At 41.2% G+C, this 14,767-nt stretch overlaps 1 protein-coding gene across 5 annotated transcripts in view; it reads left to right on the forward strand.

The window, feature by feature from the left end:
- The window catches only part of CCDC141 (coiled-coil domain containing 141), a 127,310-nt gene that overhangs the window by 21,279 nt on the left and 91,264 nt on the right, over positions 1 to 14,767 (forward strand). For all 5 annotated transcript variants that reach the window (XR_011601653.1, XR_011601655.1, XM_070956794.1 and 2 more), the window contains exons 3-4: positions 8,987 to 9,178; positions 12,914 to 13,022. Coding sequence is in view for 3 of the 5 variants with exons in the window: in XM_070956794.1 (XP_070812895.1) it covers positions 8,987 to 9,178; positions 12,914 to 13,022 (301 nt within the window). In the remaining 2 variants the exon portion in view is untranslated. The remainder of the gene's footprint in view (positions 1 to 8,986; positions 9,179 to 12,913; positions 13,023 to 14,767) is intronic.

Genomic DNA, 14,767 nt, shown 5'->3' on the forward strand with positions numbered 1-14,767 from the left:
CTCACTCAGATTCAGCGTACCAAATGCAGAAAAACAAATTTAGTAGCATAATTAGCAGCATCTGAATAAAAAGCACTTTTCAGCTTAAATAATGTTGTTACCAATATTATATAATGAATACTGCCAATGTGGAATTGCTAGCTAAAACTTCTTTTTAGAACAGATAAACCAAATGTTTAATTATACCACAAGAAATTTCTACAACTGACATAGTCAAGGGGAAGCCTAGCAGTTCAGCTGAAGTCACAGAATTCTGCAGCCAAATACAGAGGTGGCCTACAACTTCTGCCTGAAACGAAGGACTTCTGAAATCCCCATACTGTATGCCCAAGCCATGCTTGGCATTCCAACATAATCTGTCTTTATTTCCCCATGCACTGCTCATCGGGAAACAAACAGTAACTGAGGCACCCACAGCATGGAATACAACCAGTGGTGAAATCCAAATTTTTTTACTACCAGTTCTGTGGGCATGGTGTGGCTTGGTGGGCGTGGCTTGGTGGGCATGGCAGGGTAAAGCTATTGCAAAATCCCCATTCCCTCCCCACTCCTGGGGGAAGTATATTGCAAAATCTCCATTCCCACCCCACTCTGGGGCCAGCCAGAGGTGGTATTTGCCGATTCTCCGAACTACTCAAAATTTCTGCTACAGGTTCTCCACAACCTGTCAGAACCTGCTGGATTTCACCCCTGAATAGAACTCACCACGGCCAACTCACCACAGGACAACTCAATATGGCCAATTCGCCACAGGAAACTCGCTGCAGGACAATGCAGCCATTCAATTTAATTATTTAAAACAATTAAAAAATTATTTTAATTTTTGTCATTCACATTTCATTTTGTCCCTCCTTTGGCATCCTTTCTTTAACGATTCTATTCCACTATTTCTTTGATATTAGTGTAAACCTTGTCCTGTGACGAGTTGGTCCGGGGCGAGTTGTCATAGACCCCCACACACACACGCACACATACACAGAGCAAAATAATTTCATTGCATGAAATTATTGCATCATGAAGCAAACTCTGACTTTATATATCTCTGTCAAGGCATGTGATAAAAGTATGCAAGTTGTAAGTTTTGAGTATGATACATGCTTCATCACTTGCCCCTCCCCTACATGCCTAAATGTAACACTATCCATTGGTTGGGTCAAAAAAGTCAAAATAGTGACAAAATTGAAGATGTGTCCCTTTTTATGTGAACAGTATCTTAATGCATGTATAAAAATGTGAATTGCATCACAACAACCAACTTGATTTTGTTTTAAACCCCTCTTGTGTTATGATGTGAGCCCTTGTGCTTCATTTGAAACAGGCATACCTGTAATCACTCATGTGAGGTGAAGGACTAGTCCAGTGTTTCCAATCTTGGGAACTGTAAGATGTGTGGACTTCAACTCCTAGAATTCCCCATGCTGGCTGGGGAATTCTGGGAGTTGAAGTCCACACATCTTAAAGTTCCCAAGATTGGAAACACTGGACTAGAGATATGCATGTTAATTCACCTTCTCCAACCGAGCCTTTTTACACAGAGAGTGACTCCTCCATCCGTGGAAACTCTGTGTGCAATTTAAAAATCCTGATTTCTCTAAATTCAAAATCATGGAAACAGATATACCGTATTTTTCGGAGTATAAGACGCACCGGAGTATAAGATGCACCTACCTTTTTTGGTGACGAAAAGAAGAAAAAGAAATCTCCCTCTGCCTCTACCTCTGAGCAATTTTGTCTCCTTGCAGCAAACAGCCTGCTTTATTTTCATTTTCATTTTCAGCATAGATTGATTAGCACAAGGAAAAAAAAATCTGCTCCAGCAATTTACCTCTTTGTAGCAAGGAGCAGAGCCCTGTGCAAATCAGCTGAGAATCGGGAGGCCGATCCAATCAACATGTGCTAATTAGGCTGTGCTGAAGCTGAAAGGAGCTGTTTTTTCTTGCTGTTTGCTTGCAAGGAGGTAACTGCTGCGAGGCAGATGCCAAAGGGTGGGGGCCAGTGGGTGGGCAGGGCTACATTTGGTGTATAAGACGCACCTAAATTTTCACCCCCTTTTAGGGGAAAAAGGTGCGTCTTATACTCCAAAAAATACAGTACATTATTTATTTTTAATCCTACCTTTATTACTTTTAAGGCGGTAAACATATCTCATACTCCTTCCTCCGTATCCATACACACACACCCCGCCCACAACAACAACAATGCTATGAGATGGCTTGGGCTGAGAAAGAGTGACTAGCCCAAAGTTACCCAGTTGGCTTTCATGCCTAAACAGGATTGGAATTCACAATCACCTGTTTTCTAGCCTAGTGTCTTAACCACTAGATCAAACTGGTTAAGAAAAGTTAGGGTGAAAGTTATCCTTCCTATATATAAAGAGATGAAGATGGGAACAATGAAGGAGATATATTTGCTTATTCCTGTACACCTATAATCAAGAAAATTGAGTAAGTCTTCTGATCAGGCAAAATATAAAAATTATAACATCAATTTTGGATGTGCATAATGAAAATCTGAATTTCCCAACCGTAAGAAGTGGTAGTAGTCCTTTGCCTAGTTAGATTCTTTTTAAGTAAAGAATTGGACCAAAGAATTGACAATAACAACAATAATGATATGAATACTGAAACAATTGAAAAGTACTAATAAAAAATTATTGACAACTCATGTTAAAAATTAATCATGGCGCATACACAGTGGTGGGTTGCTACTGGTTCGCCCCAGATTGGGCGAACCGATAGTGGCGGCGGGAGGCTCTGCCCACCCGGATGCTTCTGCACATGCGCAGAAGCGGTGTGTGTGTGCGTGAGCGTGCATGAGGCACGAGCGAACCGGTAGCAAACTAAATTGAAACCCACTACTGCACATACATCATGGATATGGCCATGTAAGTGAGAAACTGAGAAACTATCTTTATTCACCCATACACTTTGAGCTTACTCTTAGGAGGAAAATACAAATAAGCAAATTAATATTCAGTCTATTACCTTGTGTGCGTGTTTAGTATGCCTTTGACATTTGTTCTGTGAGCTGAATTAAGGTGGCCATCCAGTGCATATTTTATGAAAATAAACTCCATCAGACCAAGCAGGATTAAGGTTGGCGTGTGCAAGGATTACTCTGTGTATTTTAATTTCACCATACTGTATAACTTTCTAAAAGTTGCTATAAGCGTTCAGATCTTTCACCTAGTGTTCCTTACCTTCAACATGGAAAATATTTTTAGAAACATTAAGCTATTTACTCTTCCAGCAGGGAAGATACTTAAGCAAGCAAAGTTTACTGCTACCGTTAAGACTAAGTGAGGTCTGCAGACATAATAGCTGTCTCAGAAGAATGAAATTATCTAGTGTGGCTTTCATGATTCTTGACCAATCCTCCTGCTTCATAAACTCAGGGCTGGTAGGAAAAATAGGAGTTTTACTCAGGCTTCTACACAATGTGTGTACTGTACTTCAGTCAATCTTCTCAGCTTTATCCCTAAGTACAATAATCAATCAAGCTCTGAAGCACTTTGGATCTGACCTTCCAAAAATACTTCAGATTCTGAAGGAGCCAAAATGTAGCCCCCATCTGCAACACCTTAAAGGTACTGTGCCTTTCATGCCCGTTGGGACTTCTGCACATTCCAAAAGACCTTTTGAAGGTAACTCAAAAGAGATAAATGGTAGTTGAGATATCACGATCAAAATCTTCCCTCAATTGTACGGGGTGTGTGTGTGTGTGTGTGTGTGTGTGTGTGTGCGCGCGCGCGTGCGCGCTATGGACAGGGATACCAGAGTGGTGGGGTTTTGATCTATCTCACCTGTTCTGAACTCCCTTGAGGACATGATCGCTAAAATTAGGCAAGGCTACTGCTCACATGTTCTGTGTGATCCAAAGGACCCCTGAAGAGGCTGAATTTAATTCCTTGTGTTTTTCCCAAAGTTTCTGTTTCGGCATAAACATTCTAAAATGGATTCTAAAATGAAGGTTGGCTGAGAATTGCATGAACCTTGTGAAAGATATTTTAAGACAGATTTCTAAGGCAAAGAGGAAAATGTGTGTGTCAAAGCGAAGACATGCAAAGCAAAACTCTTTTTTTTTTGTCTTAAATTCCATTCACATGTTTTTCATGTTCTATCTTTATCCATCTCCCCTTCCACAGCAGTGAAATGGGGAGTTGGTAGCCACAGTTATACGTAGGCTGTGCACCAATGCCCTCCAATTAAAAACATGCATTTTGTTTCTCCATCTACTATGTTCAGAGGAAATCTTTGTGGTGGCTTTCTCTTTGATTCTCTTTCTCTCTCTTGGTCTTTATTGTGCAGAGTTCATATTTCAAATAATAATTCATCTTTGGTAACTCCATCTTCATGGTTTTTTTTTTCTTTTAGCAACAACTACCGGTATTAATCTTTCTTTTTTAATTAAGAAACAATAGTTCATTATTTCTGAAAAGTATTTCTCATCGCGTTTCTTTTAGAACAGGAAGATTATCAGCCAATTCAGATGCAACTATTACTGGCAGAAGATATGGTGGCTTGGGAGAATCTGGATATTACGATTCTGACTTCAAAGCCACAATGTCTAAGTGTTCTATTATTTTCCTCTTCTCAGCTGGGTCTTTATCAGGAGAATTTCATCTTTTCCTATCTTCAGTTTTTATTATAGTCTGTATCAGGAGAATGAGTTATCCCAGATTTTAATTTATCTATTACGGATTCCTCTTCTCATTATGCATTCTTCCAGATAGCACCCAAAGTAAAAGCAAAAACTGGCACGCCATGATTCATCCATTGTCATGATAAAGAGCTGAGATGAGAATGGGCAAAAATAATTCAAGTTTAGAAGGCATGCTGAAGATACTCTGAAGATTTTGAAATAAAGAGAAATGGCAATATTTGTTAGGCCTTACGGTGAAAGTAGCAGAAGAACCAAAACAAAATGACTTGTTCTGAGGCAAAGGCAAACCTATATAGGAGGTCCTTCACTTGTGACCGATTGCTTAGTGACCGTTTGAAGTTATGATGGAGCCTCCCGAAGCTCACAACTTACAACTAGATTTCAGAGTTCCAATATTGCCCCCCCTCCCCCGGTCCTGTGACTGTGCTTTGGGTGCTCAGCAACAGGCCTGCATTTACAGCTCTTTACAGTGCCCCATGGGCACATAACCACAATATATGATGGGTTTGCCAGAAACTAGTGTTTATTTTATGAAAATAAACTCCATCAGACCAAGCAGGATTAAGGTTGGCGTGTGCAAGGATTACTCTGTGTATTTTAATTTCACCATACTGAAAAAAACAGGCCCAAAGAACAATAGGTTTGTTAGACAACCATGGTGTTCACCTAATAATTGCAATTTTTACTTAACAACCATGGTAGTCAGTCAATGTCTGCTGAGAAACAAGTCATAAAATTGGGTCTGATCATTTTGTGATCCACTTTATGTCCATGAAGGCTTATGTCCATAATTGCGAGGCTCAATTAGGGCCATAACTCAAGGACTTCCTGTATACTGCCTATATTTCTAATTCAACAATGAATACATTTCACCGTGCTCCATAACTCCTTTGGATAACCCAGTTGCTAAGATTATAGGACAAGCAGTTACCTGTACCCTTTGAAATTATGAGATTAATCTGAGTATGTTTAAACACACAATATCACAATGAACTAAACCATGGCTAATCTAATTACCTAGGTTTGTACAACCCACTGTTTTTTCTTTTCTTTTAATGACTCTGTAATCCCTTGCACTGGAGAGGAATTAGGGCAATTGAACGGAGCTCAGTTGTCTCAGAAGGCCCTTCCTGAGGCCACATTATTCACTTCACCCAAAGAAAGAAATCTCTACTGTGAACTAGGATCGAACTCACAGCCTCCTGATTGTGAGGCGAGAGCTCCACTTCTAGTCCACAGCACCACTGAATAATTTTTTTAAAAAAATCCTTTAATATACAGAAATTAAAAAGCCACAAAAATAATAAAAAAGAAACAAATGTTATAATAAATATTAAAAACACTCAGAGTTTAAGCACAACATGAAAACTTGACTACATGGAATAATGCTGATCAATGTTTCTATCATATCAATAAAAAGCAACTTCATAAAGCAGAGAGCAAACATATCATTTATCCAAGACTTAAAATGGAGAATGCTGCCTTTCCATTATAAAAGAATAATAATTCTTCATGCTAGGCAAATTCATACTTTTTCATATATTAATAAATTCTGAATTGGGGTTATATAATTCAGAATTATATGCATATCTTTAAGCCTACAGTAATTCCTTTTCCCGGATTCATATTAACAACCAAACAAAATGAGATAAAAGTGGGCCAAGCTCATATTATATAGCGAGATATCCTCTCCATCATTTTAAACTTACAACATAAGGCAATACTTCTTAAAAACACAGGCAATACTTCTTAAAAATTCTCTGAGGTGTCAAATAAAGGGGAAAATATGTTGAACCAGCCTCAGTTTAAGATAAAAAGCATGCTTAATATTCGTTAAGGTCAAAATGAATATTCTGACTTTTTATTGCAATGTTTTGCAATGTTTATTGCAATGTTTTGCAATGTTTTTGCAAATTTATTTATTTATTTTATCAGATTTATATGACAAATAATCAATATTCACCGTAACAATATAGTACTATTACCAATATCTCTATCTCTATCTCTATCTCTATCTCTATCTCTATCTCTATCTCTGTCTCTGTCTCTGTCTCTGTCTCTGTCTCTGTCTCTGTCTCTGTCTCTGTCTCTGTCTCTATCTAGGGGTGAAATCCAGCAGGTTCTGACAGGTTCTGGAGAATCAGTAGCGGAAATTTTGAGCAGTTTGGAGAACCAGTAGTGGAAACTTTGAGTAGTTCAGAGAACCAGCAAATACCACCTCTGGCTGCCACAGAGTGGGGTGGGAATGGAGATTTTGCAATATCCTTCCCCCAGGAGTGGGGAGGGAATGGAGATTTTGCAGTATCCTTCCCCTGGAGTGGGATGGGAATGGAGATTTTGCAGTATCCTTCCCCTGCCATGCCCGTCAAGCCATGTCCATCAAGCCACACCACGCCCACCAAGCCAAGCCCACAGAACCTGTAGTAAAAAAAAAATGAATTTCACCACTGATCTATATCTGTATCTGTATCTGTATCTGTATCTGTATCTGTATCTGTATCTGTATCTGTATCTGTATCTGTATCTATCTATCTCACACACACACACACACACACACACACACACACACACACACACACAGAGAGAGAGAGAGAGAGAGAGAGAGAGAGAGACAGACAGATAAGAGTCAGTTTGGGGTAGCTTTTTAAGGTTAGAAACAAGGAGACTATGAATGCTAATCCTCCCTCGGGCACAAGGTCATCTGGGTGACTTTGGGCCAGTCAGCTCAGATCACTCTCAGAATGGGGGAAACAAATCCTGCCATGTTTGAAACCAACCAAAGTTAATTTATGAAGCATGAATTACACTGACTGGGCTGATGCAACAATTAGGCTGAAGGTGGGAGCTAACAAGTTAAGCTACAAAACAACCAACCAATTGCTGTGTGGTTGAGGTTTTGTTTTGTTTAGTTTTTGGTGCCTTTGAGTCATTTATTTATTTATTTGTTGGTTGGTTGGTTAGTTAGTTAGTTTATTTATTTATTTATTTAGAAAATTTATATTGCCGCCTACTCATACATGGCAACTCAAGGCAGCTTACAAGAATATATGTTGACTCCTAGGAAAGGCCTCTTTCAGTCTCTGCATTTTTCTTGGCATGAGTTTCAGAAGTGGTTTGATATTTCCTTCTTCCCAGGGCTGAGAGAGAAGGAATGGCCATCCTTGGTTTTGTGCCCAAGATGGGAGTCCTGGTCTCCCAGTTTCTAGTCAAGGACTTTCACCACTATACCACACTGGCTCTCAATGGAGGTGGTTAGCGCACAACTAACAGAAATGCAATAGCCCAAACAGAACTACAGAGAGGTGCCTTCAAGGTGATACTAAGAGAAAAGTATACTTTGAAGTGGAACATAGAAACAAATGGAAGTGAGTGAGGAGTCCTAGTTGATAATGTTCTCCAGAAACAAATACCTGCCCATTCTAGTGATAGGAACACTGGGCAGTGTCCCCATCACTAGAAAAGTGTGGGCAGTGTGGATAAGGCTGCAGTCTGGCAGACAGTTTGGATTGTACCTCTTTTCTACCACTCTTGGCCACAGCAACCAGAGCAGAGTGCTTTTCTTTTTGCATTTCTGCTCTAGACTCTAGAGCAGGGGTGTCAAAATCAATTTCATTGAGGGCTGTGGTTGACCTCAGGGGGCCGGGTGGGCAAGGCCAACTGAGTGGGTGTGGCCAACTGGGTGGACGTGGCCAGTTTGACGCCACTCTCCAAACTGCTGGCATATTTCCTTTTCGCACTGGGTACACCGGGCCAAAGCCATGCTGGCCTGATGTTTCCTCTTTGCATTGGGTAGACCAGGCTGAAGCCACGCTGGCCCGATGTTTCCTCTTTGCATTGGGTAGACCCAGCCGAAGTGACGCAGGCCGGCTCCTTACATTTTCCAAGACAGCTCCGTGGGCTGGATCCAACCACATCATGGGTTGGATCCAGCCTGCGGGCCTTGTGTTTGACACCCCTACTCTAGAGCAGCATCTGCCACCACAGTCACCCTATCATTTGCAGCCCCTGTAGCTTCTCTCTATAAGACCTCCCAAGCATGGGGAAGGAGGCATAGATGCTTCTCTAGAGGGTTCCCAGCATCTGGCCCAGCCAAGAAGGAAGTCAGCAGAGGGGCCAGCATTCAGGGGTGTTGTTGCGATGGGCAGAAAGAATGCTGTAACCCCCTGAAGTGGCCCTGCCTCTGGGTAAAAGGGAGAGGTGGATTGTCCTGACTTTTCTGGGAATTTTTTTCAGTCAAAGAACAGAGCGAATCTAAAGGAGTTTTGTCCATACTGCCGGGAGACTTTCGTCCTGGTTTCTGATCCATTTTTTCTTTTATCTGTAGCCCTTAGAAGGCCAAGTTTGGGATCTCTTACGGGAAGCCGACAAGACAGCCGCGGAGCATCAAGATGAAGAGCAGGTGTACGAAGCTATGGCGGAATCCCTGGGAGATGCCTGGGACTCCCTGACGATTGTTCTGGAGAAGCGGAGGATGCTGTTAAAACTGAGTTTGGATTTCTTTGAAAACGCTCTAGAGGTCAGTCTACAAGAAGGGAAAATGCTTTTTCTCTTCAAAGGAAACAAATCATTGTTGCATTTCAAATATCCCTTTCTGCTTGATGACTTTTCATTACTTTAGAACAGAGGGGGAAAAAAGATAATTGCAGCTGTTTTTGTGTTTCCTTAGGAATGATCAGAACAAAAAGTAGAACAAAAAAACCAACAACAACTCCATGGCCCAGGGAAATGTTTTACGGCAGTGGGATCTTAGCAGATAAAATCATAAAGCTGGAAGCGACTTTGGAGACAAAAAAAAATAAAAATCCACAGAAATCCAAATTAACACCATCCATGGGAAGTCAAAAAAGTCAACATGGTGATGTTGATTACTGTCTTAACATCCCAGGAAAGGGAATTTATCATCTCCTTTAGTAGCTATTTGTCCAGTGCAGGGGTAGGTTCTACTTACCTTTACTACCGGTTCGCAACAGGGCTGTGCGCATGCACAGAAGCTTCCTCATGATGTCGGGGTCAGTGGGCAGAGCCTCCCGCTGGTTTTACTACCGGTTCTATGGAACCGGTCTGAACTGGGGGCAACCCACCATTGATCCAGTGGCATTGCTGTTACTCTTCTTAACTAGAGAATAAGTGCCTTTGTGAAATGCAGAATCATTGTTCTGTGTCTTATCCTACTGAATAATTACTTTCAGAGTATCCTCTGAAAGCAAGCAACTAGAAACCCTGGCTTGGGTGGGACAACAAAAGGAAGGAGACAAGCAACAGAATGCCTAAAACTCTTTCCATATACCACTTGCATCCTGCATAGGTAGTCCTTGACTTACGAGCTCAATTGAGCCCAACATTTCTGTTGCTAAGCGAGACATTTGTTCAGTGAACCGTGCTCCATTTTAGAACCTTCCTTGCCACAATTGTTAAGCGAATCACTGCAGTCGGTAAGTTAGTCACACGGTTGTTAAGTGAATCAGTCGTGCCCATTGACTTTGCTGGTCAGAAAGTCTCAGAAGGTAATCATATGGCACTGCAATCGTCATGAATATGAGTCAGTTGCCAAGAGTGTGAATTTGGATCACATGATCATGGGGATGCTGCAATGGTCGTGAGAGTGAGAAACAATCATAAGCAGTGATGGGATTCAGCCAGTTCGCACCACTTCGGGAGAACCGGTTGTTAACTTTCTGAGCAGTTTGGCAAACTGGTTGTTGGAAGAAATCATTAGGGCAGAGAACCGGTTTTTAAATTACTTGAATCCCACCACTGGACATAAGTCACTTTTTTCAGTGCCTTTGTAACAACAATGGCCTGTCTCCATATATTGGCCCTGAAATACCATTTTTTCTCTTTTAATTACTTTCTGGTCTATCAGTTCTTTTATTCAGTGCTGAAGGAGTCCCCCATAACTCATTTGGATGGTAGGACCCACTACTCCTGTTCTTCAATGAGGCACCACCCTCTTGATCCCAACATTGGAGGAGAAGGGCTACCGACCCTCTTTCTCAGTTATGAAAATTATCAAAGCATAAGTCATACAGGGGCCCCAGGGGGAGATTTATAGCACCTGCTGTTGCAGTTCTGAACTAGGGGAATTTCTCTCAGCAGGATGGAAACACATGCAGAGACGGATAGGCAGATGGTTATACACACTATCAGATTCCTTGAAGTAACAAAAAATGGAACCAAGGATCCAGCCTTATTGTTCTTGAAATATCTAAGGAAAGGGCAAATGGGAAATAGCACGTGTCAATTTCAAATGGAAAGTCCTGGAAGTCTCTTGTTGGAAAGCTTTGCTTTAATTGACAGAATATGATTATACGTAATCTTTGTTTTATTATGATAAAACACAAGCCTCATCTCCAGGATATTCTTTAATGAAAGTCAGAAGTTAAATCCCAAACGCTGGAGGATAATGGATTTGTTTTCTAGCATAAAAAAATAAAACAAAAAACAGAACAGAATGTTGGAGAAAAAGCAGACTGAGCAAAAGGCATCATTTTTCACGATCTTTCTTAATTTCATCTGAAGTACCAATATCCTGATCAGGGGTTTTCTCTCTTACGCACAGCAATTTTATTTAGGGGAGAGAAGGCAAAGCTATTAACTTGCTTGAGATATGCAGTGACTACAGAAACCAAATAAAATGAAACAGGGAAATAAACTGAAAATAAAAACAATAAGCTTCTAGTGTGCACAAACACTCATTGCAGATGTACTGTTTTGGATCAATGGCTAAACTCCCACTGGGTCAATATGGCAAACCATAACATGTTAAACTACTTGACCCGGGTTTCAAAAATTCAGACTGAAGCAAAAATCGCTAGATCTTTCCTGCCATCTAGTCATCATCCGGTTTTGTAGAGCCTGCATGTGATTGCACTGTTCAGCTAATTAAATTACAGCTAAAAATTAAAACATATCTCATCTTAACAACTGCATACAGCTCTGTGTGAGCTTATCTTCTACACCAGGCCTGTCAAACTGGTGCCCTGTGGGCTGGATACGTCACGTGCAGGCCACACCCACCCCGGTTCTGCAAAGACAAAAAAGTCACGATACATCACGATCCGTCCTGTGACGTGATCAAGTTTGACACCCATGTTCTACACCTAGTGGTGAGTTGCCCCCGGTTTGCACCGCTTCTATAGAACTGGTAGTAAATCCGGCAGGAGGCTCCGCCCACTGACCCCGACGTCATCAAAACGCTTCTGTGCATGTGCAGAAGCTTCTGTGCTTGCACATGGCCCCACTGCAAACTGGTAGTAAGGGTAAGTAGAACCCACCCCTGGTGTATTCCCAATTCACATATCGCTAATAGTATTTTTCTTCAAAAAACAAAGGCAGGGTGCTTGAATGGCAGGAAAACTGGCCACTCTAGGCAAGCTATATTTTCAAATATAGTTTTGTTTTGTTTTGTTTTGTTTTTGTTTTTTGTTTCAGTGAATCTCCCAAAGTTCCATTTTGGAACGAAAAAGGCTAAGAATTATACCTTTTCAGTAGCGGCCATTATTTTACGAGCATTTTCCCTTAGAAGATATACTTGCAATGAGGTCTGTGAGAACGAAGATAAATTACTCTTTTCTAGGGCCCTTTTGAGGCGGCTGAGAGTATTTTTGTTTTGTTTTATTGGTATGCATATTTTGCTACAGGGTATGATGGTTTGGTAGATTTTAGACTCAATTGATTTCAAAGCATTCTGCTTTAGGGAAGAATGTGAGGATTGGGAAAGTGGGGGGGATTCTGTTTGGTACAATCATCGGTTTTCCTCAAGGCTGTATTCAGTTAGAGGCAGCTATGTGTAGGAGAGGAAATACAGAGCAACACATCTGTGGGAATTTTTTAAAAGCTGGAACAATTATGTTGCCTGCCAGAGAACTGTTTTAGCTGATGTTCTTTGCTCTACCAAGTCAACACAATGCTCAGCATTTCAGATTTGTCATTGTTTGCAACCTGTTAAGCTAGCAAAAATCAGAGGATAAGGGCAACAATCAAGCAGATAACAGCTCCTTGTTTCCCTTTCTTTGAAGAGGTCCCTATTTCATACAAGCAGTGGAAACAGCAATTATTTTCAGTGCTGCTGGCTGGGAACTGTTGAAATTGAAATCTACCTCATCCAAAAGGTACAAGGTTGAGGAAGACAGCTTTAGGAGAACAGAACAAATATATTAATAATGTGCAAAGCAGTCGAAAAGCTTATTAGATTCTTTTCAATGATACACGATGCAGTTCTTTGAAGAGTGTATTTTCCGTGTCTCTACAGTTTGCTGCCAAAATTGACCAAGTTGAAGATTTTCTGCAGTATTCTCAAGAGTTTGAAAACCCTGAATCTCTGAAAGAACTCTTGCATCAGCACAAACATCATACAAAAGGTATCGAAAAGGGTGGGAGCATCTTCTTTTATAAGGAAGATTTCTAATAAAGTCTTTCTGAATAAAAAGTTGATTACAACTTCTGAAGTTAATGTTCTTGGTCACAGTTGAAATATTGCATGTTTTTTTTTAAAATAATACAGACGTCACAATGCATGCCTTTTCCTAACACTATAGATTTTCTCTGGAGAGAGCTAGATTTAAATTCTATGCACGGTCTCTGTCTTTCAGCTTAGCCTGCATCAAGGACCGTTGTGAGAGTAACATAAAGGAGAACCACTTACGCTGTCATAAATGTCACTGATTTTAACAGTTCTATTTCAATTATTGACTAAGGGTAACTCCTACATCAGCTAATCACAGCCTAAACATATCCTGGCAACATTTTTTTCCCCCACTTGTGTCTCCAAGGCCAAAAAGTGAGATGGTTTAAACCACCTATATTTTAACTTTTTCAATTAACTCCACCCAGGGGCAATATTGCCATATAGGAAATCTGTTGGGTTTGTCACCATTCGTTTTGGAAGGAAGCCAGATGATTGGCCATGACTAGGATCAAAAGAGGCAGGATAGGGATCAGGAACGGGTCAGCACATTTCATTCTAGTATAAATTTTTTGTTGCCAGCTCAAGGATGCTTAAACACTTCTACTGTGCAGCAGGGAAAATTCCTAAGACTGGACGTGATTCAATTTACATATTGCTTTGCCCAGTCCTCAGACCCCCCCATTGATGGCTGTAATGCTGAACTGGAGACACCCTCTTGGTGCATCCAGTGATTCAATTGGATTTGGCACTACTGTGCCGTTTGGTGCAGGAACGGGTATCAGATTTGCTGAAACACTGGTGGATTTGAATCAATGCACCTGGTACATCCAAAAATCTGGAAAAGATTTTAGCAGCCCATTAACTCTCTCTTTCTCTAAAGCAATGGTAACAGAAGACCTCATTTTATTTTATATACACTTTCTTCATGAAGCTTCAGGCAGAATGAACTTTAAATTGAAAACCACATGAAATGAAACCCAGGCATGCCTAAACATTTTGAACAAATGGCTTTCCTCTTGGCAAGTTTGATGCGGCCCTCAAGTCCTGGACTTACTGTACTTTGTTCAGATAGCCAATCATAACTGTATTTTCTTTAAAGTTGATTGTTTCCATTTTTAATTTTGTATGTAATGATTTTCTCCCTTAGCACATTTACTTTGGCAACTAAGCAATACGCTTACTCTGTAGAGACCCTCCTATGCAATACATCTCTTATCTGTGTTTGGAATCTGTTTCTTTATTAGGTGGGCGGATGTAGAAGGACTAGATCTGTGATGGTGAACCTATGGCATGCGTGCCACAGGTGGCACGTGGAGTCATATTGGTGGGCATGCGAGCTCAGCTCCAGTGCACATGGACCAGAGGTGGATTCTACTTATCTTTACCACCAGTTTGCAACAGGGCTGCACACATGCGCAGAATTGTTTTGATGACGTTGGGGTGAGTGGGCGGAGCCTCCCTCCGGTTTTACTACCGGTTCTATAGAACTGGTCCGAACTGGGGGCAACCCACCACTGGCATGCACGCACCCACCAACTGATTTTCAGGCCTTCTGGGACCACTGGAAGTAGGGAAACAGATTGTTTCCTGCCTCCAGGGGGTCTCGTGGGCGTGCGGAAGGTCCCTTTTTTTGCTCTCCCCAGGCTCTAGAGCCTTTCTAGGAGCCTGGGGAGGGCAAAAACGGCCTCCCCCCCGGAG

This window comes from Pituophis catenifer, unplaced genomic scaffold, assembly GCF_029215685.1.
Source record: "Pituophis catenifer annectens isolate HBS135680 unplaced genomic scaffold, rPitCat1.0.hap2 SCAF_1, whole genome shotgun sequence".
NCBI lineage: Eukaryota > Metazoa > Chordata > Lepidosauria > Squamata > Colubridae > Pituophis > Pituophis catenifer.